This window comes from Pteropus medius, unplaced genomic scaffold (assembly GCF_902729225.1).
Source record: "Pteropus medius unplaced genomic scaffold, Ma_sr-lr_union100, whole genome shotgun sequence".
NCBI lineage: Eukaryota > Metazoa > Chordata > Mammalia > Chiroptera > Pteropodidae > Pteropus > Pteropus medius.
The window spans coordinates 231,421-246,051 of NW_024347852.1; the positions used below are offsets into that span (position 1 = coordinate 231,421).

General features: G+C 60.8%; 2 protein-coding genes across 4 annotated transcripts in view; both read right to left on the bottom strand.

The window, feature by feature from the left end:
• POLD1 (DNA polymerase delta 1, catalytic subunit) overlaps positions 1-995 on the bottom strand; it is an 11,231-nt gene extending 10,236 nt beyond the window's left edge. Inside the window, exons 1-2 of the mRNA XM_039878709.1 lie at positions 793-995; positions 385-498 (exon numbers count right to left, since the gene is read on the bottom strand). Coding sequence (XP_039734643.1) covers positions 385-498; positions 793-994 — 316 coding nt within the window. The 5' untranslated portion in view covers position 995. The remainder of the gene's footprint in view (positions 1-384; positions 499-792) is intronic.
• A 6,242-nt stretch (positions 996-7,237) lies between these two features.
• Positions 7,238-13,607, bottom strand: NR1H2 (nuclear receptor subfamily 1 group H member 2). 3 transcript variants are annotated; one of them, XM_039878580.1, is made up of 10 exons: positions 13,481-13,607; positions 13,236-13,369; positions 12,515-12,576; positions 12,337-12,435; positions 11,723-12,013; positions 11,370-11,641; positions 11,012-11,191; positions 10,251-10,350; positions 8,175-8,383; positions 7,238-7,810 (listed from the first exon to the last, which is right to left on the bottom strand). In XM_039878580.1, exons 3-10 carry the CDS (start codon positions 12,555-12,557, stop codon positions 7,664-7,666), a joined length of 1,341 nt encoding a protein of 446 aa, XP_039734514.1. In that variant the 5' UTR covers positions 12,558-12,576; positions 13,236-13,369; positions 13,481-13,607; the 3' UTR covers positions 7,238-7,663. The 3 variants fall into 3 exon arrangements, with proteins under 3 accessions (XP_039734514.1, XP_039734513.1, XP_039734515.1); XM_039878579.1 differs by having other exon boundaries at positions 12,304-12,435; XM_039878581.1 differs by lacking the exons at positions 13,236-13,369; positions 13,481-13,607 and having other exon boundaries at positions 12,304-12,435; positions 12,515-12,601.
• Positions 13,608-14,631: the final 1,024 nt, after the last annotated feature.

The following is a 14,631-nucleotide window of genomic DNA, read 5'->3' on the forward strand; positions in this document are numbered from 1 at the left end:
ACATCTATTCTCTTAAGAAGTAAAATTGACTCGCAGCGTGGGGTGCCACGAGCTTCGATGCACGGAGAGCTTCACGTAACCACCACTAGAATCCGGACACGAGACTGTGCTGTCACTCGAAACCGCTCCCTCCAGCTGCCTCTTTGCAATCGCACGCCCTGCCACCCCAGCCCCTGGCACCTGCACCCTGACCCGCTCGCCAGATTCTGCAATGCCCACCTGGGCGTTCCAACCCTGGCCCTCCGCTCTCACGGCCTGGGCACCTGGGCGGAGGCTGCCTGTGACAATCCCCTCCCCAGAGCCAGAGGGGCTGACCTGGCCGGGCCTCCACCCTGAGACCCCGGGTCCCTCCTGCCACCCACCGGGCCTGTCCCCCAAACTCACCCACATAGTGGTCGATCTCCAGCTGCTGGAAGATGAGAGGCTCTGTCTGGGGATCCAGGGGGGGCGGGGCAGGCCGAAGCCAGCGGGCATCTATGGCTGTCGGGGAGAACTGCCCTGGGCGGGGGAGGGAAGTGGGGCCACGTGGACTCGTGGTCCTCCCTCGGATGTAAGTTAACCACCCTCCCGGCCGAGCCCACAGCCCCTCAGGTGGCATCCGACAGGTGGGGGTGGTGGTCTGGATGAGGCTGAAAACTCTGGAGAGTGCAGGGTCAGAGGTCAAGGTCAGCAGAGAAGGTAAGCCACGAAGGTGGCAGGCTGGCATGGAGTCAAAGGTTACGAGGCAGCTCTGTGGCCCTGGGCTCAGAGGCATGATGGGTGGGAGCACGGGGTCCCCGCTTTAGGCCTTACCGTCCGCGGCCCCCTCCAGGCCCGGCTGCAGCCCCTCCTCCTCCCGCTCCTGCAGCCTGTGCTCCGCCTCCATCTCCTCCATCAGCGCCAGCTCCTCCTCAAACTGGGATGGCCGGAGTACGTCATCCTCGTCCCAGAGGCCCCCGCGGGCCCGCTTCGGGGGCACCCCGGGCCCAGGGCCCGCCCGCCGCTTGCCGTCCATCCTGCTGCATAAGTCAGGGCCGGGTGAGGGTTCCTGTCTCCTCCGCGGCCTCCTGTGCACCCACCGTGACTGTGAGCCTTTTAATGCTCCCGAGTGCCTGGGAAGGCAGCCCGCCCGCAGGTGTGGGGTGCCGGCACATCCCAGACCCCCGACGACCAGCAGCTAATACAATTCCATCCCGCTCCCCGCCTCAGCCCAGCCCTTCCCACGCAGCGCTCAGGCCCTCCAGAGCCTTCACCCCGTTTATGCGCCCCTTGTCACCTGCCCCGCCCTCCGTCCCCCCGTCAGAGACCCGGTCCTTCTCACCTTGCTTCTTCCCCAGAAACCTCTGTCCTCAGTGCCCTGTCTACCTGTCCGTCACCCCATCACCCCAGGCCTTCATTCGAAAAGCAGCTGGGAATCACCTCCGTCAGGCCATCACTGTGCCACAACGCAAATCTGACCCGGTCCCTCCCCAGCTCAAAACACTCCGGAGGCTTCCCATCGCACTTGAAAACGAAGCACAGGCAAAAGCCCTTTCTCTTTGGAATGTGCGCCCTTCACCCAGATTCCCCGGCGACAATGCAGCGCCGCCTCTGCTGTCGCTGCCGCTACCCACGTGTGACGCGCAGACACCGCATTACGTATCTTCCTGCACCGTTTGGGCGTTAACTGCAGAGACTCTGAAGAACAAGGACACGCTCTTAAATAAGCACGGTCGACGCTCAGAACGCTTAACACCGACTCGCTAATGACACGAAGAATCCAGTTTCCGATTTCTCCAATTGTCCCCAAAACGCCCTTTACGGTGAGCCCCTCCCAATCCAGGATTCGATGTGGCAAACAAAACAAAAACTAAACAGAGACCGTCCTTTAGCCGTGGGTACGTGTTTTCTTAATTGGCGCCTGTAAAGAGTTACTGGGGGGGTGCGTTTCCACAGTGACGGAGAGGCACGCGGCCTCTGGCAGATGAGACAAGGGACCGTGGCCGGTCAAGCCGGTGTGAGTCGGTGGCCTCGGTGAGGTTCGGTATGAGAATGTCCTGAAGAAGCGCACTCAGGTGCTCGGGGGTCGAGAGACAGGCACGGCGCATGCAGGCCATTCTGAAAATAAGTTGGAATGTGCACATGCGACCCATAAATACGGGATAAAATGTGAAAACGGGGGGATCCGGGTGAAGGGTACACAGCTTCTTCGTTCTGCTCTTATTCTTTCAATCTTCCGGTAACTTCGAAATGATTAAAAAAGGAAAAGGAATTTTAAAATGGCACGGGTCTCCCAGCATCGGGCTGGGACAGGGGGTTGTGGGGACCTGGAACAGACCCCAGACCCAGCCGGGAGGGAGGATGCGGAGGGGACAGGTCGGCTGTCTCCGGTCCAGGGGGACACCTCTGTACCCCGTAACTATCGCCCACATCTGGTCTCTCCTTTGCCCTTTCTTGCGACAGACCCCTGCTGGGGCTTGGAGCCGCCCCAGGCAGCCCAACTCCGGACCACAATTCCCAGAGTACACCGCTGGAGGTGGTCAGAGCACTGGGATCCCGCACGGAACCGGGGTGACCGTACGGTGTGCGACTTCCAGGACGGCCTCAAAAGGAAGCGGGGCCTCCAGCCCCTTCCCCTCCCCGCTCCCGAGTGCACGCACCCCAAACGTGGGTGACAGGCCGGAGTCCACACTGGGTGAGGGGCGGGAACGGGGAAGCGAGGGGCGCGGGGGAAGCTTCTGGGCGGACGGGAACGTGCTGTGCACCCGGGGCTGTGCGCTTCACTCCACGCGAACTCGACGTCAGTTAAGACACAGAAGCGGGGAGGCCGCGGTCCCGCATCCAGGGGTTCCCGCCTCAGACGTGCTGCACGCGATGAAAAGCCGCCCTCGCAAGGTGGTTTCCGGCGGCGTTGTCTGCGATCGCAAAAGGCTGGAAACCTCGATGCCCTCCCATGGGGACTGTTTAAATAAATCGCACTGATTCCGCTCATGGGATGAAGGAACGAGGAAGGGCCCTACGTACTGACTGACACGAACGGCTCTCGAAGTCGTTGAGGCAGAGAGAGCGAGGTGCAGAACCCTGTGCTTCGTGTTATTCTTTGCATGAAAAAAAAAAATGTATCTAACAACGTGGAGCCTAAGAAGCTGAGGGGCTCACAGGAGCCCAGAGGTGAAGTCAGACCGGCCCCAGCAGAGGGAGGCCCGGCGGGGCCAACGGGCTGTGGCCAGCGGGGAGAGGCGGGAGGGAAGGTGTCACCGGGAGCAAAATCTAGGTTCCTTTGCTAGGTGCCCACCCCGGGCACCGTCCTCAATGCAGGCGGCCGAGGCAGCATCAGAAGGAAGGAGGCCCCTGTGGGTCCCCCTCAGCGGTCCTGGCACACGTGGTGCCCTCTCCCCGTCTCCACCCTTCATGGCAGACACCGGCCAGCACCTGCGGCAGTCACGTGACGGTGAGTGCCCGCTCTGCGCCAGGCGCGGCTGCTCTGCGACCTTCACTCCCTTGGCCAGTCTCGCGGCTCCGAACGCCATCTCTATGCTGATCGCGCCTGCCTCTGCGTCTCTGGCCCTGACCTCTCCCTGGGCTGCGGGTTGCCGGCTCCGGCTGCCACTGTGTGAGGATGCCTCTTGAGGCACCTCAAATGCCAAAGCCGGGCTCCTGATCTCCCCCCAAACCTGCTCCTGCACCCCCACGGCCTCCCCCAAATCAGTAAACGGTGGAGTCACTGCAACTTCTGTCTCCGACTCAGACGTCAGGCTCGCTGCACCTGCACATCCCGCCTGCCTTCCAACAGACCCGAGCCCCACGGCTGCTCAGCCCCCACCCGGCTCCCGGCCCGGTCCCTCTTCTGCTTGGTGTTTTCCTGGGTCCTGTATCATGCTGAGATAAAGCTAAGTCTCTGTCGTGGCCCACAAGACCTCTGGATGTCGCCTCCCACCCTCTCCCTGCTGCTCACTCGGCTCCAGCCACTCGCCTGCCCGCTGTTCCCTAAACACACGCAGCCCAGTCCTGCCTCAGGACCTTTGCACAGGCCGTTCCCTCTGTCCTGCAAAATGCCCCTCCCCAGATGCCTCTACAGCTTCCTCTCTCCCCTCCGTCAGATCGTTCATCAAATGTCACCTGCTGGCTGAGGCCTGTCAAAGCCGGGGATCATCGGTGCCTGTGTCTGACTCCCTCAGCAGATGGGGACTCCTCGAAGGCAGGGTCTGACACCTCTCGGCGTCACCGGCAGGGCCCAGCAAGGGACCCGGCCTCGGGAGGTGTGTGGTGGATGAAGCCTCCTTTTCCTCGGCCACCTAACTCCTCTGCAGCCTCAGACACTCAGCTCTGGCTCGACGCCTGCGGGCCGACCCGCCACCCCGGGCTCCCACAGTGCCACGCGCTACTCCCCTTGCTGCACATGTGCGCCCCGAGCCAGGACGGCTTCAAGCTGTGAGCGCCTCGAAAACAGGGTCAGGGCCTCGTTCCGGTCAGAACCCCCAGCACGGCGCCTAGAACACCAGTTACTTCAAGTCATATCAGTTTAGATTCTCCTTGTCACCAACCCTGTGAGTCTCCCCTGAGCCCCCAGCTTCCTCTCTTGGGGCCCGAAGACAAATGTTGCCTCTGCATAGCTCAGAGCACTGTGGACTGAGACTTCCTGTCCTTCCCCAAGCAAACCGAAATACCGCTGGACCCCAGTGCCCAGCAAAGGGCCTGCCACAGAGCAGCTGATGGTAGGACTGAACAGAGCAAAGAGCCTCACGGGAGGAGAGAGGGCGTGGCAAAGGGCCCGAGTGGGGAAGGGACCATTCTAAGGGACAGGAGAGAACGCGGGAAGGAGGAGAGACGAGGCAACAACAGGTTCCAGGAGCGGGTGGGGCTACAAAGCTGGGACGCTGCCATCGGCTGCCCGCTCACTCCATCTAAGCTCGGCCCTCAGAGTGGCGCCCCTAAACCCGTTCTCCCTCAGCCCTCTCCACCCCGCCTGTCGTTCACACCTCAAACCCCAGTCATCCCGGGCTCCTCTTCCCTACACCCCCACTTCCTGCTGGCTCAAACCCCGAAGACGACCTGCGCCTGATGGATTCTCTCCACCAGCGCCGCAGGCTGAGCCTCTTAACAGGTGTTCCCCCTTCCACTCTAGCGCCTGTTAAAATCCTGCCTTCACTCAGCAGGTGAGTTTCTCAAAACTCAGGGGGGTCATGTTGCTCTCTAATGCTCGAAACGACGCTTGGCTCTGTATCCAGACTAAGAGCCAAACCCCACACTAAGGCTTACGAAGCCCGACAGGATCTGGTTGCTCGCCACTGTCTTCCCCCAGCCTGTTCCCTCTGCTCCAGCTACAGACACGCTGAGCTCCTTCCTACCCCAGGGCCTTTGCACTTGATGGTCCCCCTGCCCAGATTTTTCTTTACATGGCTGACTTCTCTCTCAAATGTCACTTCCCCAGAGAGGCGATCCTGATCACCCCAGCCAAAGCAGCAGGCTACCCCGTAGGCCTTCACTTGGGAAAATGTTATCACAGCCTAAAAACACTGCTGTACGGTTATTACTTCTTTCTTGTCCACTAGCTGTCTTCTCCTGAGGCAGGGGCCTTCTCTGTCTCATTCGGGCTGTAGTCCCCGCTTCTGGTACAGTGCCAGGAACAGCATTTAGTGAATAAGGGATGACACCACGCCCCACGTGCCCCATTCAGTTCCTCAATGCCTCTGGGATCTGGTGGCCCCGAAGACCCTCCAGGGTGCGTCCCCGATCCCGCCTCGGTACCGGTCCCCCAGCGCCTGCGTCCCCTGCATGCCAAAGGACCCCCCCCAGCACCACCCCGGTCATCTTCCCGCGCGCCCCCGCCTCCGCCCGCTGGCCGCCGCCTCTACCCCGCGCGCCCCCGAACCAAGGGGGTCCCCGCCGCCGCCACGCCCCGCGCGTCCCACGACACCCTTCTCGCGCCTGGCTCCTCCGAGCCAAGTCCCGCCAGGCCAAGTCCCCCGCAATTCCCCGTCTCCCTTTACTCACCCGCTTCAAACAGCGTTTCCCGCCACAGCCTACGCCGCCGTGACCCCTGACTCCGGCGCGCGCAGGTCCAGAGCCGCCGCGCGTCGGGCCGGGCCACGCCCCCCGCCCAAGTCAGGGCGGGCCACGCCCCCCGCAGCTTGGGCCACGCCCCGCAGCCTGGGCCACGCCCCCTCGTTCCAACCGGGGGGCGGTGCGGCCTCGACCCCCAGCGGACAATTTCCCGACAAACCCCGCCCCCTACTGACGCAAGCGACTCAAAGCCACGCCCTCTCCTGCGGCCTCCGCGCGGCCTCCTGGGAGCTGCGCGCGCAGCAGCCCTGGGGCTCGCCGCGCCTCCGTCCTCCCGGGTGCGCGCATCCGCAGCTTCCCCGCCCGCCTCCGGCCCCAGGCCACTCGGAGACCAGCTGAGCACCGGCACCTTTCCTCCGGCGGTCTGATGACTGCCCTCCCTGCTGAGGCTGGGCGATGCGCGCTCAAGTCCCAGGCTCACGGCCTGTCTCCCCATCTGTCAGCTAGACTCAGCATGGGGCGGGGGCACGCCTGTGGGGCGCGAGCACACTGCTTGGAATGGAGCTATCGCTTTTGACCACTCTTTCTGCCGTCCCCTCTCCCACCCTAAAAAAATAAACTTTTCAGTACCCAGCCCATCGCTCCCAGCAACGTCCCATTGTTCACCCTGGACCACAAGTGTCCATCTGGCTCACCTCAGTGTCCCCTAAGGGCCTGACAAAGGGGAAGAGAACTCCAGGACCTTTTACCTTCCAGACCCAGCACGTGCCCTTCCTAAACTTGGGGGCCAGGACCCTGATTCTCATGGTTTAGGACATAACTCCTGTTAAAGTCCCTATTCTCTTACATTCTAGCTGTCCCCACCCAAACCCCACTGCTAGCCCTGATTGGTAGCCACCTCTCAGGAGAGTCTTTTGCTGCTTCCAGTGCTTAAAACTATGTTTGGCACGTAGAAAGTGCTCCAGACGTACTTATGAGATGCCCGACATCTGTGTCCCCAGGATGGCCACAGCGCCCAGCCCACAAGCGGCTTCGGCCAAGTATTTGTTGACTGAGCAAAACCCCAGTCCCCTCGTCCACTTAAACTCTCCTTGCCTTGAATGCACAGGCTCCAACTCGCCTCGTACAGGGAGGTGACCTGAGGCCATCGGGGGCGTCTCTCGGACCCTCATAGCACCTGGCCACACCACCCTGGGCCCCCCCGCCAGCCAGTGACGACAAGGACCCTGGCAGCCCGTCCCCTGTCCATCTCAGACTCACTCTGGCTCAGAGCAGATTTCTATTCATATTTTATTTTCCTATTTTTGTCCTTTTTTTTTTTTTAGATTTTATTAAATAAAAGGAGCAGAGGGAGGGGGGAGCCTGTGGTCTCTCAGGCTGCAGGGAGAGCCATGGGCCGTCCCCTCCCCCTGTGCAAGGTGCACCGCGCAGTGGGCTTCAGTGTAAGCTGGCTGGGGAGGGCAGCTGAGAGTGCTCAGGGAGGTCAGAGGTTGGGACCTATGACCCACCTACACCTCCCAGGAAGACTTGGTGGGCAGGGAGGAAGCCTCCTGGACCCCGACGGGGGCTTATCCTGAGGGCTGAGGGCTGGCAGGGCCAGGGTCTGTGCTCCAAGCCACAGGGTGGGACCCCAGGCCCAGCCCCTTCCCGCCCCAGGAGGAAGAAGGAGTGTCAGTGTCCGTTTGTCGGAGGGTGGGGCCCCTCACTCGTGGACATCCCAGATCTCAGACAGCAGAGGCGGCAGCTTCTTGTCCTGGAGCCGCAGGGCGAAGACCTGCTCCGAGTGTACCGAGCTCAGCGTGCGCAGGCTCACCAGCTTCATCAGCATTCGAGGGAAGCGTAGCCGGTCCTGCGGGCACAGGAAGCAGGTGGGCGCTAGCCAGGCCGGGCCTGTGAGGCGCTGAGCAGCCGACCTGGACCACAGGGGCGCCTCCGTCCTCGGGCCGAACCAGGAGAGCCAGCATAGGGAGCAGGTGGCCAGAGCATGGGGACCCCCCCCACCCATGCCTGGGCCAGGGGCCTGAAGACAGGGTGTGCTGGGAGGACGTGGGCCAGAGCTCAGAGGGGTACCGGGGGTGGGGGGGGCTGGGGCGAGAGGGTCAGGCACAGCCAGGTTCAGATGAGGAAGCAGGACCCATCTGCGTGTGGGTCCGCAAGGCTGCTCCCCCCGCCCCAGGATGGCACCTGCTCGGCCTAGGGCCGGGCTCCGCTACCTGGGGCCTCTTGATGCGGGTGTAGGACAGCAGCGCCTCCACGTAGGGCTGCTGCAGCGCCTCCACACGGCTGGGCTCCTGCACGTTGGGCCGGTCGGCCGAGAAGATGTTGATGGCGATGAGGAGGGCGTACTCGGCGTCGTCCAGGCCCAGCCGCCGCATGGCCCGCGAGAACTCGAAGATGGGGTTGATGAACTCCACCTGCAAGCCTGCGGGGGGGCGGGGCGAGGAGGAGGCCGAGTGACAAGCTCGCCCGCCTGAGCCGGGCCCAGGCCCTGACGCTGCTTGCTGTCAGTAAGGTGAGAGCAGCAGCTGTCACAGTGCTCGTCACTTCTGTTCGCCTGTTCCCGCTGCCTGTGAGAGTGGGTGGCACGGGATGTGCCGTAAACCTTGCCCACGCGGGCACTTATTTATTTTCTAGTATCCCCATCCCCAGCGTCACCTCCTCCTGGCTTCCTGGGACCTCGCCCCAGGAGAAGGAAAGACTGTTAAGCACAGGTCATATGGTGTCACCCCCTGTGGGGGCTTCTACTGCTCTAGGGTAAAGCCCAAATTCATTCCCAAGTGTGACTCAGTCATTCATTCATTCAACAAACTTTCACTGGGAAAAAACAAGAAATAAAAAAAAAAAAAGAAAAAAAACTTAATTGGGCACCTATTACGTACCAGGCCCAGGATAGGGCTGTTTACAAGACAAAATCCACGCTCTGAGACACTTACATTGGGGAGCGGAGGGAACAGGTAAGAGGCAACGCTGTTAGTAACCTATCCAGCCTCTGAGACAGTGGCGAGTTCTGTAGATCAAGGTAACGCACAGAAGGATAACGGGGACCGCTGAGAATCACGTCAGCGTCTTACACAAGGTGATCACAGGAGGGTGACACGGGAGGAAGGCCTCACTGTAGGGTACTCTTTGAGCAGGGGCCCGAAGAAGGGGAGGGAGCGAGTTATGAGGACGTGAGTGTTCCGGGTAGGGTGCCACCATCTGTTCTGCCCAGGCCTCAGTGGCTTTCTGAGCCACGAGACAATCAGTGTTAAAACTGGAAAAGAACTGGGCAAGACAGGGTGAGCCGGTCGCTCTAGTTGTGGGCAGAGGGCCCAGCAAACACAGAGGCTCTGAAGACGGAGCACATTCCCTGGCTTCAAGTGAGAGGGGGGAGGCCAGCGTGGCTGGAGAGGGGTGATGGAGGGGCGAGGGCAGGAGACGGGGCAGAGAGGGAAGAGATGGAGCCAGCCCCCGCAGGGCCCGTGGTACGCCTCCCTCCCAGGGGGACGGGCGCCGTGGGGCGTTCTGAACAGAGGAGGGCTGTGAGCTGGCCTGGGGGTTCACAGGACCCTTCTGACTGCTGTGTAAACAGATTTTGGGGCAGGGGTGGAGGTGGGAGCCCAGCGAGGAACCCCTGCAACATCCTAGGGAGACAACTGAGGCCTACGCTGTTCCAGGGGCAGAGGATGCAGGGAAGTGGTGAGACCCCGACCTTTTCTCCAGCCTTACTCTGTGCTCCAGCTGCTGTGTATTTCCCTAAAATCGTCTAGCTCTCTCCACCTCAGGGCCTTTGCACAGGCAGTTCCTTGGTGGGCAATGCTATTCCCATCTCCCTTTTCCTAGGTGAAGCCCTAGGCCCAGAAAGCCACTGAGGCTCGTCTGCACTACCTCCAGAAGGCTAGGTCACAGCCCAGCTGAGAGATTCTTGGACAGCAGAGATTAAGGACGGCCCATACGGTTGGGTAGGTTGTACACTTCCCAGCAGACTAATGAGACCCAGCCTCCCTTGGGCGCACTCAGGGTGTAGGAGGAGAGTGTGTCTTAATTCCCACCAGGACGCCCGACGGACGAGCAGGGACGCCACCCCCGCCCCATCCTGCACTGCCCCCACTGCGCTCAGAAACGCGCTCGTAACTCGCTGTGAGGCTAACTCAACTCTCGCCCTTCTCTGGAGGTGAAGAAACGGAGGCCCAGACAGGGCTGAGGCGTCAGTGAGGGTTGGGGTCTCCCAGGCGGCAGCCCCTCCCCGGCCAGGCGGCAGGCCTCCCCCCCCCCCCCGCCTTTCTCACCCGCCTCATGCGTGGCTGTACCTGCACGGTGGAAGTCGTCCTTGCTGTAGGTGAAGTCCTTCAGGAAAGTGATGCACTCTGTCTCGTGGTTGTAGCGTCTGGCCGTCTCCAGCAGCATGATCTAACGGCAGCAGAGAGGGGAATGAACGGGAAGAAGGGCTCGAGGAGTCCAGGATCCTTTAGCCCCTTCTCCTGGCCTGAATGGGGGGCCTGATCGTGCCGGGATTTTCCGTCACCCCTCTGTCCCCCGTTTGCAGCCACACCAGCCTGCAGTCAGCACACTGGACACGCCAAGTTCTCTCGCTCCTCATGCCCAGCACCCTCAGCATGCCCAGCACCCTCCACTCAGGACAGCCTCCCTAGTCGGTCACACGGTCCAGGAGCAGGGTTTTCTGTCTGTTCTGTTCACTGCCATGTGCCCAGCACTTGGAGTGGAGCCTGCCACACACTGGGCACTCAATCTTGATTTGTCACCATTGTTTCGGTGCAAATGCCAACTTCTCTGAATAACGTTTTGGGCAAATTCTCTAAAGTGTGTTCCTCCAGCCCAATCCTCAATTATTCTCAGCCTCAGCCCATTTCCTTTCTCTCCTTGGCCGGTGGGAGGCTCTATTCTGTTTAGTATCCCCACACGCCCCTGCAGAACATCATGCCCACGAGGGCAAGGACTGGAGCAGTCTTGCTCGTCCCAACGCTCCCAGCATCCATCCTGGGGCTCACGTCTGGGGTTCCTCGCAGGCAGGAGGGAAGGGCCTAGCGGAGGCTGGGCGGCTGGCCATTACCTCGATGGTGGAGGCCTTCAGGAGTGCGATCTGGTCCTCGCGACCCAGCTGCAGGAAGCCAGGCACTTGCTTGGCGAAGTCCACAATCTCCTGGACCGAGATGATGGCCAGCTCCGTGAAGTGGGCGAAACGCTGCTGGCGGGCATCGCGGGACTGGGGGTCTGCGCCCAGGGGCCAAGGCTAGGACGGGGTGGGGGCGGGGTTAGTCAGGACTCCTCTAGTAAGCCCAGGTAAGCCCAGGGCACGGGGGCACCAAGGCAAAGCCTGGAAGACCGTCCTCTCCACGGCCCTGCCCTCCGTGCCCCCTCCGTCCCCACGCCAGGCCCGTCATGGCTCCAGGTCGCAGGAGGGGCAGTACCGTGACTTTGGGCTGGTCAGAGAAGGAGCGTTTGTTGCACTGTAACTGGGCCGCCACCAACTGCTGGATCATCAGTTCCTGCGCGGCTGTTAGCTGGACACCCTCGCCGTCCCCGGAGCCCTGGCCACCCCCGTCGGACCCTCCGGGGGAGGCCCCGGGCCCAGAGGCCGAGCTGCTGCCCACCACTGGTCCTACGGGTGGCGACTGCTGCTGCTGCTGCTGCTGCTGTTTCCGAATCTTCTTCTTCCGGATCTGTTCTTCAGAGAGGACGCCTGCCGGGGACACGCGGGGCTCAGCGGGGGCGGGCGGGGGCGGGCAGGGCGGGCTGGCACTCTCCCCCCCGCGGCGCTCACACTGCTCCCTCATCCCGGCCTCCTTGCACTTGCGCAGCCGGCACTGCTGGCACTTGCGCCGCATGAAGGCGTCCATCTGGCATGTCCCTCCGCCCCGGCAGGCGTAGCGCCCGGCCCCGCCGCGGACCACGCTGCGCCGGAAGAAGCCCTTGCAGCCTTCACAGCTGAGCACGTTGTAGTGGAAGCCGGAGGCCTTGTCCCCGCACACGCGGCACAGCTCGTGGCCCAGCATCTTGGGTGCCGGGCCCTTCTTTCGCTTGCGCTCTGGCTCCTCCGCTGGGTCTGGGGTGACTGGGGTGGGTGGACAGAAGCCATGAGAGACAGAGCCACAAAGAGAAACGGCAGCCAGAGAGACAGGCCCGTGACAGCGAAGGCAAAGGGCCAGCGTACTGAAGGTGACCCAGGAAGATGACGATTCACAGGAAAAGATGTGTGATGCCAGTGAACCCCAGAGAGGAACGGAAGAAAAAAATCAACAAGAAACCGGAGCTTCCTATCGCCATTTCTGATCTGTCCCCTCCTGGGTCCCACCCCCAAGCCCTATACCAGCTCCCAGGCCATGTCTCTGGGCCCCAGCTCACCCACGCTGCATGCTGAGCCAGCCCCATCGGCGCCTGGGACATCAGGGTCCGGACCCCCAGGCCACGGCTCAGGACGCTCCTCCTTTACCACGGGTTTAGAAGAGGGGGCGCTGGGCTGAGGGGGTACATTTCCTGGGAGAGGGAGGCACAGTGAGTTTCTCCTGACAACTGTGTGATGGGGCAGTGAGCTGAGAAGGGGTGCACTGCTCACCGGGCAAGGGGGTGTCCTGGGAACTCGTGGTGGGGGTGGACATGGTGGGGTCACGGAGCAGTCTGCAAAATACAGGGGTGACTGAGCCTTGTGAGGCCAGGCAGGTTCCAGTTAGCTCAGCCATAGGTCTTGAGGGGAGAACTTCTCCATCTCTCCCAGACTCCAACTGTCTCAGGACGTGGCCAGTCCCAAACCTTCCTCACTGCACACAGACCCCCAGCCCCCGCCAGTCTACACAGCCCCTCCAATTCTTTAAAAACTTTTTTCCCCAGCCTCCACTCCTAACAAGACCTGCCCCTTCAGCTCCAGGACGAGCCCCTAAGCCCCGCCCTCCTCCAGGCCCTGCCCCTCATTCTTAAGGCCTGCCTGCCCAGGTCCTGCCCACCTGTTTCTCCAGGTACTGCTTCTTCAGCCTAATCCTGCCTGCCTCACTCCTTTTCCCATTTTCACCCCACCTAATCACTTACTCTGTCCCATCATTAAAGCAGCAAACTCCGCCTCTCGTCAGACCCTGCCTCTCCTCCCAGCTATGTCTGGCTCCCCTAACTTTCCAACTGATCCCTTCCAGGTTCCAGACACCTCTGTCACTACTCCCCCTCCCCATTCTGCGCCTCCCAGCTCTTGCCTGCCTCCCATACTACCCCCCCAGATCCTTCCTGCCCCATCTTCTCCCATATTCCTGAGCCTCCACTCCTCCTGATATCAGGCTCCGCCCCCGCACCTCACTCCAAGTCCCGCCCCGCTCCGAACACCAGTGGGGGGCGGGGCTCATGGCTGCGCGCGAGGGTCTCGTGGGCGGTCTCTCGCGGGGTCTCCCACTCCCGTTGCCCTGGAAACAGCCGGGGGCGACGCGAGCTATGGAGGGGAGGGAGAGGGAGGAGAGACGAGGCTGAGCGGAGCAGCGCAGGGAACTCCGGGAAGCCCCGGCCCGGGCCTTCGCCCGCGTCTCCCCACACTCGGGTGCACCTGCCTCCGTCCCTTTGCTCCGCTCCTCGTCTTCCTCCTCTGTATCCCCTGGCACGGCGCCGCCTCTCGGGTCCCCTCAAAAGTAACTTCGCCACTTCTTCCGGCAACCCCGCTGTGCGTCACTTCCGGAAAGAGGCGGGGAGCCGGCGGTGACGGACTTCCGGTCCTCCTAGGACTAACCAAATCGGCTGCCCCGCACGGAAGTCCTGTACTCGCCGGAAGTTTCCTCTCCCGGGTCGCTCCGCTGGGGGCCGGCGGAAGAGTTCCGCACTCCTTCGGTCGGACGTGGCCGGTCCCGCGCCGTCTTCACCCGCTCCCTGCGCTCCTCTGGGCTCCCGGCAGAACGTTTACTTGACATAAATTTCCCCAACTACAGTTTCTTTTCGCACAGGGCCGATTTAAATCACGTTTGTCGTTTTCGAGTTGTCATAAATTTTCTGACTTTGGAGGTGCGCTGCTTGTTAGTTTAAATCAAGCCGAATTACAAACCGAGACCCAGAACAAAAATATCTTTTAAGTAACTTGATGATTTTTTTTTAAAAGCGCATCCTCCTACTGAAAAGACACAACTAATACCATTTAAAGAAAACTCAATACTTACACAGGTAGAAGACAGAAATTGTTCCAATGTCTTCCCCCCGCATGATAATCAGATTTATGTTGAGTATGTTGAGTATATGTTCATTTTTTAAAATATGGGAATATACGATTCCTGCTTTTTGTAGCTTGTTTTGTACATTCTGCCATGGCCTTGAAGCTGTGGACATTAACATCTGAGGATTTTATGGATAAGGCAAGTGGGTATCGTGGGCATTGGGGGATGGCTGAACAGATCTCTGCTACTTTTTGGCTGTGTAATGTCGAGCCACGCCATTTACTCTCCCCGTGCCTCAGTTTCTTCAACCGTAAATTGAGAACAACAGTTCACTGGCTAAAATAAGGAGACCAGTGTGTGTCAGCTTTGTATATTCCTGCAGATGTTAAAGTTGTTTTTAACTTTTCACTATGAGGACAGTGCAAAAGGCTGAAGTAGACTAAAGATGAATGGCAACAGTTTGGGGGCAAGTCGCATCGCTCTCAATCTCAGTCGATCTACCCAGAAAATGAGGAAAATTATTTGTATTTCTTTTGAAGGGTGTGAAGAGTCAGGA

Bases quoted from the DNA above. Each gene is read 5' to 3' on its own strand.
- NR1H2 (XM_039878579.1), bottom strand. From the start codon at position 12,557: ATGTCCACCCCCACCACGAGTTCCCAGGACACCCCCTTGCCCG. The intron at 10,351-11,011 runs GTAATGGCCAGC...TGCTGCCGTTAG, and splicing joins TGAAGGCCTCCACCATCGAG to ATCATGCTGCTGGAGACGGC. The intron at 8,384-10,250 runs GTACAGCCACGC...GCCCCCCCGCAG, and splicing joins GGACGACTTCCACCGTGCAG to GCTTGCAGGTGGAGTTCATC.